At 42.7% G+C, this 21,181-nt stretch overlaps 2 protein-coding genes across 3 annotated transcripts in view; one reads left to right on the plus strand and one right to left on the minus strand.

The window, feature by feature from the left end:
• The window catches only part of LOC135899810 (transmembrane and coiled-coil domain-containing protein 4-like), a 33,251-nt gene extending 30,497 nt beyond the window's left edge, over nt 1-2,754 (minus strand). The window contains exons 1-2 of the mRNA XM_065429152.2: nt 2,251-2,754; nt 1,675-1,798 (exon numbers count right to left, since the gene is read on the minus strand). Coding sequence (XP_065285224.1) covers nt 1,675-1,798; nt 2,251-2,305 — 179 coding nt within the window. The 5' untranslated portion in view covers nt 2,306-2,754. The remainder of the gene's footprint in view (nt 1-1,674; nt 1,799-2,250) is intronic.
• Nucleotides 2,755-3,286: 532 nt separating this feature from the next.
• On the plus strand, nt 3,287-18,661 carry LOC135899811 (transforming growth factor-beta-induced protein ig-h3-like). 2 transcript variants are annotated; one of them, XM_065429154.1, is made up of 6 exons: nt 3,287-3,618; nt 4,310-4,509; nt 5,364-5,553; nt 8,571-8,672; nt 14,578-14,685; nt 15,602-18,661. In XM_065429154.1, the coding sequence occupies exons 1-6, from the start codon at nt 3,507-3,509 to the stop codon at nt 15,745-15,747; spliced, it is 858 nt and encodes a 285-aa protein (XP_065285226.1). In that variant the 5' UTR covers nt 3,287-3,506; the 3' UTR covers nt 15,748-18,661. The 2 variants fall into 2 exon arrangements, with proteins under 2 accessions (XP_065285226.1, XP_065285225.1); XM_065429153.1 differs by lacking the exon at nt 3,287-3,618 and adding an exon at nt 3,675-4,150.
• The last annotated feature ends 2,520 nt before the right edge of the window (nt 18,662-21,181 follow it).

The following is a 21,181-nucleotide window of genomic DNA, read 5'->3' on the forward strand; positions in this document are numbered from 1 at the left end:
TGCTGCCACAGAAGAGCACGCACAGAAGAAGCACACGCAGCAACCTTACTTTTTCAAGGACCAACATTACACTGCCTAGCATTACTGAGCCACGCAATGACGGCAAATTCTGCACCGTGCCACGATATCACGATAATGTCGGTAGCACTAAGTGCTGCGTTCCGAGACCAACTTTAGCATCAGGTTAGAATACATGAATGCAGCTTTTTGCACACAAGGCGAGGACGAAGAAGAGGCTGAGACACACAAGTGCAGTGCGTCTGCGCTCGTGTGTCTCGGTCTCTTCTTTGTCCTCGTATTGTGCACAAAAATCAGCGTTCATGTCTTACCAACATGCCCAAACAGTCACCTTAGCTAGAATACAGTACTAGTGTTTCCTAACCTTCATACTTGCCAAGTATCATCCTTTTCACATGTGAGGAACATGCGGCAGAACTACAGCTTCGATAATGTGAGCCAGCACTTATTCAAAAAGTCATGTGAAAATACTGAAGTTTTTGTTAGTTCTTAGTTGCACTTCCTATCACTGGCTGTTGGTGTGTGAACCATATAGGTTGACAGAATAAGCGGACACTCGCTCACGCTCACCCACCAATATTTTTGCAGGGCCCAGGCTATGTACTCACTCCCACTCATGTAAATTCACACTGGTCAGCACTCACTCCCGTTCCTACTCATGTTTACCAACCCTCACTTGTGCTCACAGTTGCTTCCATTTACGCTTACCGGCGCCCACTCAACTTCATATCCGCGTCAGCTCCCACCCACCAGCACTAGCTCACATACAATTTGACATCCACTCACACTCACTGACAGTCACTTATGTTCACACTCATGTCCACTCAACCTAAACGTTACTGACATTTGTTCCATACTCGCACCCACTCAAGCTAACCGTCACTGACTTTTGTTCCATACTTGTGTCCAGTAACAACTTTCATCACTCATTAACGCTCCATCTCACCCTCATGAAGTGAGTCTGGAGTGAAGATAAGTCAGTGCACTCATGAATGAGTAGGCAGACCTATGGTGTGAATGCATTTTTCTAACTTTACGCTGCCTTATCAACACTCATTTGTCATTGTGTTTCAAGCACGTATGTTTTTCTTGTCGGCCTTATTGCAGCTGCCATTTAACTATTGGCGCTCCTCTCGTAATGATACACCTAATAAACTTCACATCTCAATGTGCATGTTCAATAAATTAAAAATTGCAAGGATAATTGTCACAATCACCTTGCAAAGTTTTTTAGTACAAGAAGAATGCCATGCCACAGATTGGGGTAAGCGACGTATGACACCTAGCTGTGAAGGCTGAGAAAAAAAATTAAATTTAAGCTGTACTACTAACATAGCTAGGGTGGCAAGTTACAAAAGGTAGAAAAAACATTAAGGCTGTCACACAGTTACAAAAATATAGCCAGCGCAGCTTATATTTTTGTGTCCTAGCTATGTAGCAAGGTTTTCATTTTCAATACCCTTTTATTTATTTAGTTCTTCTTTTGACGCGCGAGGGGGGCCTAATAATGCTTCATTTGAAATGTATATGTTATGTGTCTTTTATATATGCACGGTATATGGTGGGTATACAAGGAAGATTCTCCTACACTTCACCTTGCAAACGTCTAGTCGGGTGCTAGAAAGACAAGTCCTGCGAAAATATGTCGCTATTTACCGGTCCCATTCATCCGGGAAAAGGTCGTGAAGCGAAAGGGCGCAGATGGCACAATAGGAATACAAGCCGGCATCTCCCAAAATTTTCTGCAACGGCCTCCCGAGGCGATGTGGTGTTGGAACTCCTTGAAAGAGAATGAATATGTAAATATGAGACACATGTAGAGAGGGAGTGTTAACAGCTTTATGAATAAGGATGACGAATTCAAATGTTTAAGCAGACAGTGAAAGCGTCATAAGTAGCGCATGCATTCAGGTGCGACGTGTATTGCGACAGCCAGATGCTACGATCTCGCGCTTACATCACCTCTAGTAGCGTACAGTTCAGCTTGTCGCGTCGTAATCACCGCACCTTTGCGCACGACGCAAACTCTCGGTAAGACGCGCGAACCGCGCTTTCGGTCCTAAACCACCGATTCCCGCTGCATCAGCTGATTCCATATGCAATCACACTCGCAAAAACAATCAGCCATTTCAAACGCACAGCAGCCAACTGCACAATGTGTAACGCGGAGGCTTTTTCGTCCTACGATCCTTGTCTAGTTCTTTCTCAGTTTAACATGGACAAGATCCAGACCTTGAGGAGGAGACTGGGCATCCTCTTCAGCCTCTAAACCAACTTCGTCAGCCATGACGGTTGTCACAAGTCAAGTCGCGGTTCCGTCTTTGCGCACTACTCGCGATGGCATTCTGGTAACATAATCAGTTTGTGTAAGCATTCACATTTCTCGTGGTGATGTAAAGACAAAGTGGGGAACCCATGGTAAGCCGATAACATTAGAAACAGCATGGACAGCACAGCGCATATGGGATCAGACGAAACCACGACTTTCGCGCACGCCGTCATTGCGCTCTATAAAAAATAGTGCACGTCATGCTGCTGCACTTCACTCGCCCATTTTTACAAAGAAAACGCAGTCTTAATTGTATAACGGTGACCGTAAGCAATTAATCAGATGTCGGTTTCGCCTCTGTAACATTACGCTGGGCGTAAAACAAGCAAATTATGCTGCCGTTGATTTTTTTACGTCTGCTTGGGCCACCTGCGATTTGCGCGTCGGCGCAGGAACACGCGCTTTATCGAGTAGCTTGCTTGATGATGATAACTAGCGGGGTTTTTGTGGCTTCGGCGTGATTTGGCTTTTGACTTCTATGTGGGCTGCCGGTGGCTGAGGCTACGGCTTTGATGTGTTGCTGTGGTAGCCGGATGATAGCCGTGGCAGCGGCGTGGTATTACAGTTCACTGTAGTGGTATGTACCGTACCGTTGAAACTTGAAAACAACGTTGTTTGAAAATCAAGTAGTGGTGTGTGTCAAGCCTTGTAGCCTCAGAACTTATTTTTCTGTGTTGAGGACGCATTAGTGCTATGATTCGAGATGAACAGTGTCGGAGAAGAGTGCAACGAACTGAAGAAAAAGTACGACGCGTGCTTTCACAGTTGGTTCTCGGACCACTTTCTCAAGGGGCGCAAAGATGATCATTGCGCTTCCCTGCTGAAGGTCTACCAAGAATGCGTGAAGAACGCTATCCGCACGCAGAACATCGAACTGTGGGAGCTAGAACAGGACGTTCTCGGCTCTGACAAAGAAAAGGAGTCTCCACCGCCGAAGAGCTAGCGCTTTGACCGCGCCAGCGAGACGCTGGCCCCAAACAACTTACAGCCTATCTTGACACGGATCGAGTGGCCCCATGGGTGGTCGAGTGATAGCACCGTATCAAATGACTCGAAGTCGCCTTGTGGAAACAAGCAATGTGTGGTTTTAGGAACGCGCAAAAATAAAGTGTTACGTTTGATACGACACTGCTCGCACACCTTTGCACGCGTGCAATGTATGCCGCTTGCACCAGCGCGGGTGGCGATCTTCACTCGGTTTTCGGCTGCCAGCGTCGAAGACCGGTGCCGAAAATCGGTCTTCGACGAGACCGGTCAAGGTCGTTCCCAGGGTATCGCCACCGTCTTTGAACCTCGCGTGGTTCTGATAGCGCTACTGAGATTAGTGTGTTTGTCGCTGGCAACGGCTGGCATTCTGCGCACGTCTGCAACCGCCCCTCGGCTTTCAAATCGTTGCACTTGCGTCGAGCTAGTCGGTTGTCTGTCGAGCTAGTCGGTTTACTGCTAGTGCGATCACACACAGTTGTGTACGTCCTCTGTAAGGTGGAAAGCACAATATGAAGGTGTTAGTGGCTGTTGTCGTTCTTCTAGTCGGTTTACAGCATGTCTCTTACTGCTACCCTAACTTGGAGAACATCGGCAACAGAACGCACTTGTTGCGTTTCTTCAATTTCGTGCCTGGAGTGTTGGGTACCTATGGAACCGAGTATACTATCGAGTCACTGACAGGGAAGCTGCCTCTCGAGTGGCAGAACGTGACCTCCAGGCGTTCTAACCTGCTAGAGATAGCCAAGAAACTCAACTTGACCAAATTAGTTGAAGCAGTAATCAAAGTAGGGCTTGGAGGGCTGCTGAATCACGAAGGTAAGCAGATCTCCGTAAAGTGTATGTTAAAGCAAGAAATTTTTTTTTCATTGTGTTGCACTGATTGAGTAATCCTTTCATACTTTTCTTGTTGTCACAAATTTGTGAGTGTGTAGTTCCTTACACATTACTGACATTTCTTGCGGGTTGCTGCCTTAGGTCCATTCACTTTGTTTGGCCCCACCAACGAAGCATTTGAAAAAGCACCTGGCTACTGCAGATATGTTCCACTGAAAGAGATCATCAAGTACCATATTGCACTTGGTTCACACAAGAAAAACGAATTCAAGAACAACCTGCTGCTCACCAGTTTCCTACAGCAACGTCAACTGCGAATTAACATGTACCCGCAGACCAATGTGAGCTACCAAACTTTTATCCACTACTTTTGTGTAACTGCCTTGCTCGGAATCAAATGCATGTATGTGGAGAAGAAGAATGTTTACTGACCTATTTATAGCACACTGTTGTCTTGGTCATGAGACCCCATGCAAGAGTGGGAATACAAGATCTCCAATTATAGTATTGTGGAATAAGTGCTCAGTATTACAACAGAGAGTAACTAACATAAGCTGGGGCAGAAAAGGATAGAGGGAAATTGGGCTAGTTGATGCTTGTTCATGTTGTAATGCGTTGAGTACTACTGACCAATTGCCAAAAAAACGAAAGGACGCACCAGGCGAGAATAACGTAGTGCAATCACTGTGCTACATTGTTTTTGTCTGGCGCGTCCTTTCATTTTTCAGTGGTGAGCCTCATTGCACTACAAGATGAGAGAGGCAGAAAATACTGCTTAGCCTGGGGAAGGAGTCAATTTTTATTCTACGATCTCGCACTGTGGTGATTGAAGAACTAGCGGTGGATTTGAGAACGATAACTTGCTTGTTGAGACAATGTCACCTGGGCCATTTTGGTCTGTGCCATATTGCATGCACAATTTTACTGGTAACGTTTACAACAAAGTAGCTTACATAATGCAAAGCATAGAAAAAAAAGAATGCTTGCAAGTGTGATCAATGAACAAGAACCAATGGGGGGCTACTTTTACTACGATTCCCTAAATTTAGTGTTGCCAAACTTAACCATGCTTTTATCCCCATAAAAGTGAGAATGAAGTCATTTGCCTAGAACATGGAGAAAAAGAGATTTGGAACTCTGCTTGTGTAATTTGGTCCCGTTGAGCTGACCGAGTGACCAACTACTTTTTTCACAGTCTGTCACGGCTGCTGGAAAAAACATCACGAGCACCGACAACGTTGCCTCCAATGGAGTTGTGCACGTGCTTTCAGATGTGATCTGCACACTGTACAAAGGAAGTGCAGCTTTTGAATTGAGCCGCTGCAAGGCGTACTCAATCCTCAACGAATTGCTTAAGACAGCTGACCTCTACAATGCATTGGATGGTGAGCTCAATGTGCATGTAGACACTGTATTACTTCAGCGCAGAATAGGCGGCTAGGGTAATGGCTCTATTTCAGACATTTCACAAGTTTGCAGTTAGCCATTTTAGAGCTAACACGACTCAGTGAAGGTGTCGAGGCAAGAGCAGTGGCGATAAGCCTGGTTTCCCTCCTCCCCCTTAGTGGGCACCCTGTGCACACCTATGGTTCTAAGTTGACTCTTAGTTAAAGCACCAAGAAATTTCGAGGGACGCTGTGCCTTACATCTGCTGTATTCAAGTATACATGTGAAATGCAGAGATGCTGTCGTCTGGCAACTACAGAACCAATCTTAATGAAATTCACAGCATTTAAAAGACGCCATTACCCCTCTGATGCACTAATTATTTCCACGAACACTGCATGAAATTTTCTCCCCTCCCACACCTTTTATTTTTACTTTGCCAGGCTTGGCAAAAAATGGCCTCATTAGAAATGTTTATTACTTATATGGAATGAAAACATTTAATGAAAGAGCCTGTTTGAAGCGAGCATATTCTCAGTATATATTAGACATTTCGTGCAATAATGTCTAAACACATGGCAGCAAAATGAACATAAACTGTGCACGTTTCCAAGCTCTACGATGCACGGTGAAATTAGCAGACACACTTTACTTGTTCTCCATGAGCTAAAGAAAGAAAAAAAAGTGGTATGAACAGGTTAGGGGGTCTTTGGCAATATCAGTACAAATTAGGAGTCCAAGGACAGCTAGGGCTTGATGGCTAGAGGGCTAAGTTCTGGCAGCTGTTGTGTCCGAATGTTTTCACCAAGTGGCAGTTTTACAGCAAAGTTGTATGAGGGAGTCCCACGACAATTTTTGTGCAGCAGCAACTTGTGGCAGCATGACCAATATCAATCGGGTAGAGGTGCACTGTAGAGAGTGGGTCTGATGCAGCATTTGTAACATGCATCAGATGTAGTGGGTATTATAGAAAGTACCAAGCTCAAATATATTGAACTGTTTGAAAAGAATTTGGTATAGTGAAGGAGTTGGCAGTGAACATAGTGATAGCATTTGAAAAATCTTGGACAGACCTTGGGCATTGGCAAACCAGACTCCTGGGCTTCCAAAGCTTGCGAGAACTGACTTCATATACACCATCATTGTCCCTGATGTAAATGTTGCATACATCTGCAAGGGTATTTTTCTTTTTCCTTCTGCCTTTTCTTTTTGCCAGTATTGCCAGAAATTGATAATTTTCAATATTATGAAGCAATGCTTCGAAGTCTACAAATATGTCACTCCACAATAAAGACATAAAACAACACTACAGGCTGCACCTAACAATGTCTTAAAGCAGCAAAATTGATGTCCTATATACATCATTCTGTATTCTACCAATAACTCAGGGGCAGGTCTTTTGAAAAACTCAAGTAAACATTATAATCATATTGATGTGTGAACTCAAAATTATTATGCTATATTGGTCTGCTTTAGGCACTCTAATAGGTGTAGTTTACGAAAATGTCATATCAGATTTCGGCACATAGTTGTGGGATTGTAACCTTAAGGCGTCTTGTAAATTTCTTTTAAAAGCAATTTCTGGCACTTATTTTTAAAACATTTTATGTTGTAAGTAACAAATCTAATCCCAGCACTTCATATTTTTATTCTAAGTGCAAGAAATTTTATACCTCCTTAGCAGTTGCTTGATAAGAGCATCCTTGCATCTGACATGTTTTAGTTTTATTCAGTAATAAAATTAAAGTTGACACCGAGTCTGGGCTTGTTATTTCATGCGCGATATGAGTGATTGTACAAGTAATATCCACATCTTCAATGAAACTGCCCGAGTAGGCAGCTTTGCATCACCGATTTCAGGCGTTTTTTTTTTTTTCTTCTTTGGAGTGAAAGAACAAAATAGGTGTATATGTGAGAGTACTTGTAGCACTTGTGTTATGTCTTCTTTAACTGTATCCCTCATATTTATTTTGTTTAATTCTTGCCATAATGCTTTGAATGGCTTTTGCATTGTTTGTCAATTGCTCAGTATGTTTTATAATGAACTTACCTATTGCCATGTATTGAATGCATATCATCATCTGGCACTTATTGCCACCTGCTCCTAATTGTGTTAAATGTTGAATACTTATTAATGCAAGTTGCTAAGCAGTGCTTTCATTGCTGTTCTGCTTTTCTCACCATACATTGGATGTCTATTACATTACCATTTACTTCCCACCTATGAATATACAATGTGGTCCACTGTCAAAAGGTGCACATAATTAATAATCAAACCAACATAACTTGGTTTCTGACTATGCAGAAAACAAAAGCAGAGAGAATGAAAACACACCACAATGTCCTGACAACAACTGGAAGTTTTTAACTGCCCTGAGAGTGATAAGCAGGAATAAAGTCTGAACTCATGAAATCCAGAGCGGATTGTTTTGAGAGCACACCACATCATAAAGCTAAGCAGGAGGAATGCCTGTTGTAGTTTCTTGCGGTTATTTTCTGGCGTGCATAAAGCGTTCCTCCTGCTTACTTTTATCGTGCGGCATGCTCTCTAAACAGTTCACTTGTGCTTTAATGTGTTTGGACCTTGTTCCCATTTATTGCTCTCGTGGCAATAAACTTTCCACTTGTCAATCAGCGCTTTGTGGTGTGCGTTCATTCCTTTTGTCTGTCTTCATTTCCTGCACTGTTCTACCGTCAAAAGGCGCGTAGAATCAACAAGCCCAGCGTCGCATGCTTCCGCAACATAAACTTGAATGTGTCGTTCACTTCCTAGGCGAAAAGTGGTTGTGTGGCTCATCAGGTAGACCTACATTGGCAAAAAATTATTTAGGAGGCATTCATGTCAAAACTGAACCATAATCTGTCACAAAATACTAATTTGGTGTTATCTTGTACACTAGACCATACTGCACACAAATGTTCATGGGGCCACTTTCAGAAGTCACTACAACAGTCATGAGTTTATCCCATTTCAAAACTTAACACAGTGTTTTGTGAAACCTGTCTGGCTACACAGGTGACGGACCATTCACACTGTTTGCTCCAGTGGATAAGGCATTTGCAAAACTGAGTCCAGATGTCATTGACCACCTCAAGAGCAACGTTACAGCCCTGAAAGGTATTGCCTTTTTTATTCTGCACCAGCCCCATTACCAGATCTTTCCTTTTTTTCATTAAGAAACGGTAATTTAACCTTCTCTATTTGTATTTGAAAAAAGATTGTGCACTTATGTTTAATGGAACGGACATCTGTATTATTGTGAAACGTTGACTCGACAATGCCCAGCTTACCTAATTTTTTTATCTTACAGAAAAATTGCAATAGCATATCGTTTAGCCTTGAGGCTGAGCTATTCTCCCAGTTTAGAGAACTCTTCGATGAAATGAAACAATGTGTGATACCCTTCAACCCCATAGGTAGGCTGCTGGCTGAACAAAGCCTCTCCCAGATGAGGTCACATTATCTTTTGCATGCATTCTTTCTTCCTTCTTTCTTTTTCTCATGTTCACTCTATCAGAGAATGTATACCCGAATGTACAAGTACTGCAGTAACTATGTTGCCAAAATTATGAGATGTAGGTGTGAACAGCAGCATTGGTGATAATGTCCTACAAGATGATGACAAATCATACTATGAAGAGTTCTTGGGTTGTAGTGGTGACGTCTGCTATCTTTCTCTTTCATTGGTGATGTCTATCAGCCTTCAGACGCCACCAAGGAGCCCTATTCCTTTGACCCAATTTCTTTACCCCTTCCTCCTATATATTCCTACATGATGTGCTTGCTTTATTTTGTTGTGCTGTCTTCGCAAACACAAGATCTTAACATTTCATGTTTTGAAGGGCGAGTTCTTGCATTACCTGTGTACATCAACGTGACCAATGCGTTTTTCAAGCTGTGCTAGCTGAGTGCGTCTTCAACTCAAAGCTTCCAGCTCGTTAATTACCATTGGTCATGAACATGAATGTGAGTCCTTCAAAGGCACGTGTACATAAATAGTGGACAAGCAAAAGCTGTCCACTTTAAATAGAATAAGACAGTAAAAGCAGCGCTTGAAAAGGAACACTTCTCCCATAAAAAAATGAGACAAGTTCTTCTTAGGCAAGCAACAGTGCAGTGTTAGCTGCACTCTCTATCGAGTAAAATAAGGCACAAAGGGCGCATTATAAGACTTAATTCTCACGAACAAAAACAAAGGTAGGATTCACATATGGAAACATATGTATTCTTGTATACGGAAACTTGTATTCAGCAAAAAAAGAAAAACAACAACAAATAAAGTAGTGAAACAAAGGAGAGCTACAGCTGAAGGCCCAAAACAGCAGTATCCTATAGGAAAAACAAAACTACCACTACGTTAGTACTGCAATGATAAATTGTGTAAGAAAAGCAGACCTGCAGCAAAAGGGTGCCGAATTAGCTTCTCCATAAAGGAGAAAAATTCAAAACACAGCTGCTACGTAAAAAGGAATTGTTTTAACATATTGTTCTCACTCTTACAAATGAAGACTCTTGCAAATGGCACAAAGCTGTTATAACTAGGAAGTGTCTTAATTTTTGCCTAATTTTCCTTAAAGCAAGCAAGCATGCAGTTCAAGTACAACCATAGTACGCTCTACAAATTATTCGAGTAAAATAACTACACCATATTTTCATGTGAGTGAGACCAATTCGTGTGCAGATTCATGGATCATAAGGAATGTCAGTGTAGTTGCAGTTAGTGGTTACCTGGTACCATAGCACACTTGGCATGCACTAGTCAACCAAGAGCAGTGGCACCAGGCCACGCCATGCTGCCGAGAGTGCTGAGCCACTCGTAGTGCTTTCAAATCAGCCCTTTCCTTTTGAACCTTCTCAATGCTTTCCATACACTCAGCCTGACACCAGGTAACAGGATTCTACATTTGTCACATTTTTGCAAACATACAGCACTCGTTATGATGCAGTCAAGTGCCACGAAAGGCCAAAGCATTGATTCAGCTGTTGCTGGCTACGAGCTGCTACATCTGTATCTCCGTAGTGTTATCTGGTTGGTGTTCATGCACTGGGCTCAACATAGCAGCAGTGGTTAATTGCATTTGCCCCCGCAGCAGTTCTACCAGGGAAACATGTTGCAGTGAGTGCCCATCTTAATGTTGCCACTTCGAAGGGAAAACTTTTTCTGTGCGCTGAAGATAGTGATGTTTAGCCTCGTAGTCATTACCGTGTTTACAAGTTAGACTGCTACCTGTTTCAAAGGAGGAAGAAAATTTGTCAGCACTCTTAAAGGCACATGGTACGATGCTGTGTGGGACTGGAGGGCGAATCGTACTTGGAAGATCACTCTCTTGCTGGCTGGCTTGAGTATCCTAAACATGAAAAAGGGGACAGAATCTTAACAACTATGCAAATCCATCACTTATTACTTGTCCCCCATTCAGATTTGCACCCTTACTTGAAGCCCATGCTTGCTTTGTCACTTATAATGACAGGCGTGAACGTACCTAGGACACTCATTGCCTTTCCTTCGGCGCGTTTGAGTCAGGCTTTATCTTGACCAAATCAAGCATCAGCTTCAAGGCACATTTATGAATGCGGGGGTAAGACATACAAAGTAGCCTGAGACGCCTAAAGTAACCAGCTTTCGGCTTCTCTAAATTCAGTGATTAGGTTAAGAGGAAGCTTTAGCTCAGGCCCAACTCCGACGCGGCCTATTCAAATACATGTAAAAACGCAAAAACGTTTTTCTGAGATAACCCCTGGACCGATTTTAATGAAATTTGTTGCATTTGAGAGAAAAAGTTAAATTCTAGTGACTGTTGGAAGTGGAATTTTGATTTAGGGCTTGAATTTTGTTAAAAGGATTTTCAAAAATTCAGACGTTTGAAAAAAATAGAAGCACGAAGTTTACAAACTAATAGCTGTGCATCAAAAACAGATATCGCGATTCTGTAAACGGCATCCATTAGACCATTCAAAGCGGACAAATTTGTTATGTCAGTTTACATCTTACGTGAATTTGTTCCGTTGTTTACGAGGGTTCTGCAAAAGTTGTAATTACACATTTCCCCATTTTTTGAGGTTCATGTGTAACATATCAATTTTGTTCGCTTTAGATGTGCTATCAGGTACAATTCACAGAATTTCGATATCATTTTTTCTTGCTGAGTTACAGAGTTGTAAACTTGATAATTTCGTTTTCTGAAAATTTGCGATTTTTGCCAAATTTTTATAAAAAATTGACGACCTAAATCGGAAATTCGAAACCAACAGTCACTAGATTTCAAGTTTTTCTTTTAAATGCAGCAAACCTCGTCAAATTTGGTGCAGTGGTTGCCTAGAAAAACGAATTCTCCTTTTACATGTATTTAGATAGGAGCACCCGAGCTAAAGCTTCCTCTTAAGATCTTACAGTAGAAATCCACAGCCATAGAATCTCCTTTATCATGGCAGCAGATCTAAAGCATCTGCTTAAATAGTACCACTGATAATGAAATTTATTCTTGCAAGCAGTAGTCACAGTGAAGCTTTATATGATGTGCAAAAAGGTTGACTTTTCAAGAACGCGGGCAAGTACATGGCTTCTGCCTACAAATACTAATACCAGCACGTAATACTGCATGCTATACGCAGGAGCTATGTGAACGTACAGAGGAGTGGCAAGGAGTGCAAAAGATCACTTAGCTTTACAGATAGCCCTTATTGCCTCCACCGACAGACAGAACAAAAGCAATCCATGAATGGTGGCTACCTCACAACGTGTGTGCCAGGACCACTTAAACCATTGTGCCGTTGTGCACAAAACCTGTGGACCGTGAGAAGTACAATGCAAGAAAGATTTAGTATGAGAAGCTGAACTGAAACACGGGACAAAGGCAGACCAGCAAGAACATCGCTTGTCTATCTCCATTTGTTTCGGGTTGCGATTCAGCTGTCCAAACTCGTCTTAGCCATGCAACAATTGGCTCAGTTTCAGTTTCATACTATTCCAACAAGTAACACCACCGACATGCCTTGAGGGGTACTGCCGAAACCGCTGTGTGTTTGCGTTGTGCATCAGCCCTTCTGGCCCATGCTAAGCACTCGTTACCGGCATACAAGAGAAGAAAGTACATGCTTGAAAAGCATGTGCCTGCTGATGACCGGACACCACTGTAGACATGGCGAGCATAAGAAATGAAGTGTCACAGCATCAGCACCACAACATCAAAGTGGTTTGTTGTGAGAAAGGAAAGGATAGCGCTATCTTGCTATCTTCTGTAGCCCTTGAGGGAGCATGGCATAGAGTAGCATGGCTCAGCGCCAGCACCGAAACATAAGCTCGCACATGCCCGCATACACTTGCTTGCTACACCATTGCAATGGCTGCACTTATGGCGATGTATGACAGGCACGCAACTGTGAGACTAATTGATAATTGGACACTAATGCTACGTAAAATTCGTTTAAATCATTTAACTTTTCTAATGTCTTTAAACATAATTTTTCATTTAGTGCGACATTAGTGCGACATTTAGTGCGTTATGATTAGGTTGTGTCGCACAGTGCTTGTATATATTTGCCATGTCCTAATACCATTCTTGCGACCCGGCAAATAAATTGTGACGTCACAGTGGTTCCACATTTCAGCATAAGTTGGTCCGACCCGTAGGCATTTTACATGCACGCTGCAGATGGATTGGGCTGGTTCGATCTACTTCACGCAGTCAGGCTGACTCAGCTTGACAAAACACTCGTTCAGCCCGACCGGCTAGCGTTTACACGAACTCTACAGGCCAATTCCAGCTCGACAAGCTGGCTCAACCCGCTTCTGTCGGGTTCATGTAAATGCCCTCATTGATGCATCCCTTAGAGTCCTAAATGAGAGGAAAAAGAAAAGACTTCAGCTCTCGGCTTACAGCTGCTGCGTTAAGCCACAACAAAGAAGCAGCGAGCAGCTGAGCAAGTGCGCAAGAATGGTGATATGCAGAAAGAAGAGGGAAAGATAAATGGGCAGCACGGCTCGGGATATCATAGTTCAAGTTAACAAAGGCTTACTGTACTGTATAGAGAGAAATAGTAAGTAAAACTACAGCGACAGGTTACATATCTAGATTTGCAAAAAGGTTGGTCCTACCATGAACAGATAATTGGCATTTGAGAAAGAAAGTGAAAACAAAACATTGTCAGCAGAACCACCTAAGAATTTCTGCAACAGCCCTGTGTGAAGTCATAGATTATGGCACAGCATCTGCTCCATGCTATGCTCTGTGCTAGTTGATTGCCTATAACATTTTTTTCAAACATATGCAAAAGCGCTGAAAAGTCCTTTTGAGGACTTTTCCCTCACAACATGAGCAAAACGTGGAAGTAGTGTTAAATCTGTGATGTCATGATGACATCATCATTGTTTCAGTTCAGGCAGTACAAATTTTAGGAGGAAAAGTATTGACTTCTCCCACTAACAATCAAGTGAATTTATTTTTTTTTTTGCTAGAAAAGTGCAGATAGGGTTTTGAAACACTAACCTACACCGACCTAAGCTGATTTAATATGTATTGCTTTAGTATCCCTTCAAGTAACGTTTATGGCAAAGGTAAGCTGGCACAGTGATGTTGCACAGAACTGGGTGTTCATCAGTTTTGGTTGTCTCTGTGTTCATACCAACATGAGAGATTATCTCTACGCGGTATTACGTAGACCTCACTTAAGTTATATGCAGTTGTACAGTTATGCACCATGATTTACAGAGCGTTCTGCATCGTGCAACCTGCCATAGCGATGTAGTGGCTTTGGTATTGCACTGCTAAGTCCAAAGGCACGGCGTAAAATCCCAGTCACTGTGGCCACATTTCCATGGGGGTGAAATGCAAAAACGCCCATGTACCATGCATTGGGTACACATTAAAGAACCCCAGGCGTTCAAAGTTAATCCAGAGTCCATGACTACGGCATTCCCAATAATTGTATACTGTTTTTGGCAGGCAAAAGACACCCTGAATGTAATTTATTTTTTCACCAAGCACATTCGAAATACACTTTCTGTTTGCCATTAATTTTTCAGAGGTTCTGCTTTACCACGTGGTACCCGACGTGTGGTACAGCCCTGGGCTGGTGAATGGGAAGCTGAAGACCCTGCAGGGACAGAACCTGACTATTTCCATCGACGACGGTGAGTGCCAGGGCAAAGGGACAAGCCTGCAAGGAGTCAAAGTTACCATGTTTGCACAAGTATTATGGCAATGACTTTTCTGCTCCAGAAGTGTGACCCTGAGAAAGCACCATGCTCCAAATATGCCATACCCCCTTCCCCCCCCTTATGTGAAGATTCAGATATACTAACTTTAACAGCAGTATGACAGCAGTACAGGGTTCTCCAGCACTACTCGGGCATGCAGGGTGTGCACTGGAATGTAGGAGCTCGGTTGCAGGCATATTGCCTTGCTGTGCATGTCCAAGTAAATGTTTCACGCTGTGAGGCTCTTGGGTTGTCAGCCGTTGCTTGCAGGAGCGGCACAAGCAGGAAGTCTGGTTAGCTTTTCTTAATATTTTGTGGGCTTTCTTTCAAACACTGAAAACAGAGCCACGCAAAAGACTGTGTGCCACAAACAGTTGAAGTTGATGTTTTTCAATGTGTTCTAGAACCTATTGTTAACACATCTACCATAACTATAATAATTGATTCAATTAATCATTGCGAGCCAATAAAGAACAACACAAGAAACATGAATGCTGTTATTATGCAGTTGCTTTGATCTGCACAAGAAACTTTTTTTTTACCTGTGTGCATGGTATCTGGGAGACCCTGCATGAATCAGCTTAGCTTTAGAAGTGTTCAGAGTAATTAGAGCATTGTTAGAAATTAGCAAGGTTTTCTTAATGGCACTCAGACTGGAAAAACTCAAGAAAGTAGTACTAGTTGTATTGAGTGCACCAGAGAAAATTTCCGAAATGCCGTCAAGGGAGAAGATGCTTCTCCGGGCAGGGGTTTAAGTTTTGCAATTGTAGCTGTAAGCAAGTGTCTGAGTATTTCAGCTTGAAACTTCTTTGCAATGACTATGACTCACCATGTCCGTATCTTTTTACAGGTGGTGTCCACGTCAACGATGCCACTGTCACCTTGGCCGATGCAGCCGTGCGCAACGGTGTAGTCCATTCGATCGACACGGTCCTCATACCGAAGCTTCTGAGAATCAACCGACCCTTTCGTGTAACAATTGTAACCATGGCATAATTTTGCTTTGTTGGGTCATTCGGATCCCATTATACGAAATGGCTTTCCCCCATGACAGGGTCTCAGACAAACTAAATTTGCTTGTTTAGGTACAGCGGTGCACAATAAGACAGGAAACATACAGCCTTTGCCAACAGTTTACAGCCTACCTCATACATGTATTTCTTCTGCGTGGTGCGGTTCCCATGGCACTCATGACAATTTAGGCCACTGGATGGTTGGTAAGAGAGTTTTTTCATTCCTCAGGGTGTCGTAATGTACGGCGTACTGCAGGAAGTACGTTAAACAGCCTGGTGATCACAGGAAACATAGGAAATATGCTTTTGAGGAAGAGTTTACCTAAATTTGCATTCGGGACGTCACAGTGACTCAACACACATGTAATTGTAATGCAAAGCTAAGTCTTCAGTACAAAAGCCAGTTGGGGTGTGTTTGCATGTCAAGTTTGAACTTGTGAGTAGTCACAGTTGCTTGAAAACTAATTCAGTGAGCCTTTTCATAATGTTCACGTAGTCGGCGACAAATGTAATGCAAGAGATATAGGCCGGCGTGAAGGGCACACATTCGTGGAGGTAGTAACGAAGGTGTGAGTAGCAGATGCTGTTGTTCATATCTCTTGGCTACAAGTGAACATTTTAACGCAACGCCTATTGTGCGGAGCTTGGTTTTCATGCAGTATGGTGTAGGGGCATTATCACATTTTGTTTGTTGATGACTGTGCACCTGACAGAGACTTTTAAAGACAAGCCAAGCACAAGATTTTAGACTGTGAGATTGATAATAATTATGAGCAATATCATTATAGCATATAACTAGGGGTGTGCGAATGTCAAAATTTTCTATTACGAATCGAATATGAATACTTATCATTGAATATCAGATCAAATTTCGAATAATGATGTGCAAATGCATTTATTAACAAGTTGGTTTATTTTAATATCTTGGAACACTGCAAATACATTGTCATTGGTAAAACAATTAACCTAGTAAGTCGTTATACTGGAAGATTGTATATTTGGCTCATGTTAAGTTTGGAAAATTGAGTAATCTCCACTAGTCTGTTCTCGCCAGCCTGTGCCTTACTATACCGCATCAATTTCCCGTAAACTCGGAGCCATTTGACCCGATACCAGCCGTCACTCATCGCATTTGCTGTCAACCAATAAGCTCAGGACTCGAGTGTGGAACCTGCACAAGGGTGCTGCTCCTTCGCTGTTCACAAACCCGTGCCTCTTGCTACTGAGACGCTGGCTTTCCTGCACAACTTGTGCGTCCAGTGGCTAAGCTTGTTTTGCAGGTGAAATTCCGCCAGCATGAAATTATCGCAAAATTCAGCACAAAATCAGTCACATTTTCTTATATTAGAAATAAACGCCAAGAACCACGTTTGATCCCTCCCAGCTAGCAAGATATTCGATTTGTTTTGAATATTCGTATTCCATCGAATATTCGAAAATTTTCGCATACCTAGTTTTCGAATTGGATACGAATAATTAAAATATGATAGTCGATAATATCCGAAAATGTCTCATATTCGCACACACCTATTTAAAACACTTTAACGTAGACCCCTTCACAATAATTAATATTGGTCACATTAATGGACAATTTGCATTTGAAATACACTTCACAGTACTTGAATAAATGCAAAATGACATCTGCTATATCCAAATGCACTTCACTCGCCATTACATTGCATATGCACTGACATATTTTGTTGGTTTTTCCTTTCTTCTTTTTTTTCTTGGTAATGCATTGGCAGGAGACAATAAAACATTGCTTTATTTAGTACTATATGGAATTTTATAGACTGCAGACAGCCTGCAAACGATTGCAGCAACGTCAAGTGTCACATGGCTATATCTGTAATAATATTTGGGGTTTTACGTGCCAAAACCACTTTCTGATTATGAGGCACGCCGTAGTGGAGGACTCCGGAAATTTTGACCACCTGGGGTTCTTTAACGTGCACCTAAATCTAAGCACACGGGTGTTTTCGCATTTCGCCCCCATCGAAATGCGGCCGCCGTGGCCGGGATTCGATCCCGCGACCTCGTGCTCAGCAGCCCAACACCATAGCCACTGAGCAACCACGGCGGGTTGGCTATATCTGTAACAGTGCATTTATAATCGACCATTCTTGAACAAATCTGTGTTGTCGTGTGCTGTAAGTGATTGCATGTTCAATGGATATTCAGTTATGTTGCACAGTGATCATTTCTGCTTGTTAGAAAGGGATTCAATCAGCTTTCTTTATCCGAATTTGTTGTCAAATTCTTCAACTGCTTGTAATGGTTCTTTGGACTTGTTGGCATTAAGCTTCTTTGTATATTGCGAGGAATGTCTTTTTTTCTTGCATACGCTCACCCTTCGCCAAGTCCTCGAGTATGGTCAAACTTGTGGCATTCGTATGTTACATTCATGCAGACATGCAACTGTCGCCCGAAACTAGAAGAGCAAACCAAAAGATATTGCAGTTGCTGCCCAGTGCAGGGGTAGCATTGTAATCAATGATGGTAACCAACTTCTGATCGTTTCTCCACGTACAGTTGACCATCACCCAAGTTATTATGTGCAAAGTAGCATATGTTTTCATTCAAATGAGCCAGAGGTTGTTTTGGTGACGTATTCCATCTGTGCTGTGCTAATATGAAAATGTTGTGCCGCTTACTTCAGTTTTTTTGGGGGGAAAGCTACTCGTTGACCTGGACTTGTCCGATAGTTCCAATACACTGGCAAAGCCACACTTTTATGCTTGAGTAAGGGTTCCATACAAACCCCTAAGTATTCTAATGGTGGTCAGCCACCTGTTTAATTTCTTACAAAACCTTCATGCTTGCAGTCTTCACATAGTTTCAGAATCTTTTCATGTATACTTGTATTTTTGTCTTTTGCAATACATGTATTTGCAGAAGATCTTGCGTTTACTTACATTTATTATGTGGAAGCTGGCTCTAGAGCAACATCAGGGTGTCTACCAACCGGGAAAACCGGGAATTCTCAGGGATTTTTAGTAGTCTGGAAAAAGCCAGAGAAAACTCAGGGAATTTGGGCCTCTATCAGGGAAAATTAGCGGCAATTTTACTGAAAGGGTCGAAAGTCGCAGTAATGCTGGCTCGAGTAACAGACAGGAATCGTAATGAATCGTCTTTGACGCCCTGTCGTCGGCTGGAGGAGTTGCTAGTGCACAGTCAAGGACTGACTTTCCGGATTCCCGATAATTAGGACGGCTTCGCGGCACCGTCACGTACCCCATAGAGTCAACGTATCGGAACGTGTGAAATTTCCGACGCAAGAACTCTTCGCCGTCCGATTTTCCGGACGTTTTGCCGTGACGGCAGGTCCGAAACGGCAATAATCAAAGGCACCACGGCTGCCGTTTTGATTATTTCGCCACCTCGAACCGGGCACTCTCGCACGCAGATCCGCTGGCAGCCGTTGCCACCACTGCGGCAACGCTAGGCCTAGCTGCTTCGACGTTCGCTATGAAACTTCTTGCCGTTGGGTGCCGAGTTTTTTATTGAAAGGATTAGCTGCTGTCAGCAATGGCATGGATTCCGCCTTTGTGATCCTCGCGATTGACATAGAAAATGCCGGTTCCTGAAAGTCAGCTTCGCCTCTGTAAAGAAATGTTACTTGGTGAAGCATACACAAAAGTATTGCAGTGAAGCATAACAAGCGTGGGAAGGGGCTATTGCCACGGGACACAGTATGTATTCCTTAATTATACACGCGTGCACCCGGTATTTCCTGTCACATTACGAGCACCGATATGTCTAATATGTGTAGCGACAGGCCTTCAGAGCGTTTTCGAACGTGCCTGTGGCGGTTTGAGTTCCTAAGGGCAGTGAATGACACGCATTTATTTTTTTTGCAACTGGCCGATTTTTCGGACGTTTTCGCGGCCCCTAGGGAGTTCGAAAAATCGGTCATGGACTGTGCAACTGACCAAGATGCTTCAAATGGTCCTTGGGGCGAACGAGTGGCGGAAGGAGGACAAGAACAGAAATGAACTACGCATTGAGGAATAAACGGGAAAGGAAGCTTGCTGCTGCCGTTTTGAAGGAGCTTGAGCTCAAAAAATGAAGTTTTGGCTGATGCCGAGATGCAGGTGTCCCTCATACAAACCAAAATAAACTCTTTAAAGCAGTGAAACACAACACTCGGGCGTCGTGCGCGGGCTGAGAGTATTTCAGAACAGTAGGTTGACTTATGAGCTGTTGAGAGAGAATCACAATTGTGACAGAATTCGGGCCTCATACCACTGAGATTGCAATCAGTTGATAGAAATAGCTCATATCCGAAAATATTTGCTTCTATGAATGTCCGACTCCATTGCAATGTTTTTCGAAAACACTTTATTTGCTGTGCATTTTACTAACCACTGGCTTCTATTCTCTTTTTGAATAACATAAACACTACTCCTTAGTATTCAAATTGGATTAAGTCGCTTTTAATTTTTTTCATGTGCCTACTAGGGAATGACAGCATCAAGCGACATGTTTTCAGCCCGTCTTGACATAAAACATAGTTCTGCATCACTCAGGGAAATTTGCAATGGCACTCAGGGAATTTGGAAATGTCAACTTGGTAGACACCCTGAACATGCAAATGCTGAATTCTATCCGGTTGCTTGCCGAGCATAGCCACATATGGCTTTTTTTGTTCTGCTTATCGGCAGTGTGCTGTACTTACTGCATACATCTGTATTTGGTTAACACAAAAACGGCAAGTGATCATCACATCATGGTGCCCAGGAGGTTAATTTGCCTCTGCGGCCACCGCCGAAATTAACTCTTCCTGGTTCTAGTGGTTTCTGTAGGAGCCTTAATGTGTTGCAGGAAATATTCTACAAGAAAAACAAACAACAATATTATTATCGAAAAATTGTCGGCGATGCTAATAATGTAATTTGTAGACTCTGTGCCACAGATAAATACGGCTCTCCCTGAAATTTCACAAACGTCCAAGCATCGCATCACACCGAGGCAAGGCCTGTGCGCTCTTGTTTTGGAACCTGCTGTGCCTAATGCATATAAGTTGCCTAGGGGCCTGAACAGCCCCGAAAGTAAATGAATAAAATAATCTGTGGCCACATTTCACACCATTACGATTGCGAATTAGAGGTTTCAAGAACCACTTGCCACTTAAACATATTGAGCTTCTGGCTGTTCATGAGAAAAAAAACTTCGTTTCCAGTTGGAACTTTTATTTTTTTTAATTTTCCCCCGACTTTGGTCGTTCAGATAATAAAAATATAAACAAATAAAGATATAGAAAGGCCATACCCTGTGATTGAATGCATTGAGGTAAGCAAGAGTTATGCTTACACCATGGCAAGTCTGGCCAGCTTCGCCCACGTGAAGCAGTGGAAGTGCTATTATCATGTGCAAGGCTTTCACGATCATGAAATGTATCAAATGATGTCAGCTCG

Source organism: Dermacentor albipictus, chromosome 2 (genome assembly GCF_038994185.2).
Source record: "Dermacentor albipictus isolate Rhodes 1998 colony chromosome 2, USDA_Dalb.pri_finalv2, whole genome shotgun sequence".
NCBI lineage: Eukaryota > Metazoa > Arthropoda > Arachnida > Ixodida > Ixodidae > Dermacentor > Dermacentor albipictus.

Bases quoted from the DNA above. Each gene is read 5' to 3' on its own strand.
- LOC135899811 (XM_065429153.1), top strand. From the start codon at position 3,844: ATGAAGGTGTTAGTGGCTGTTGTCGTTCTTCTAGTCGGTTTACAGCAT. The intron at 4,510-5,363 runs GTGAGCTACCAA...CTTTTTTCACAG, and splicing joins ACATGTACCCGCAGACCAAT to TCTGTCACGGCTGCTGGAAA. The intron at 5,554-8,570 runs GTGAGCTCAATG...CTGGCTACACAG, and splicing joins CCTCTACAATGCATTGGATG to GTGACGGACCATTCACACTG.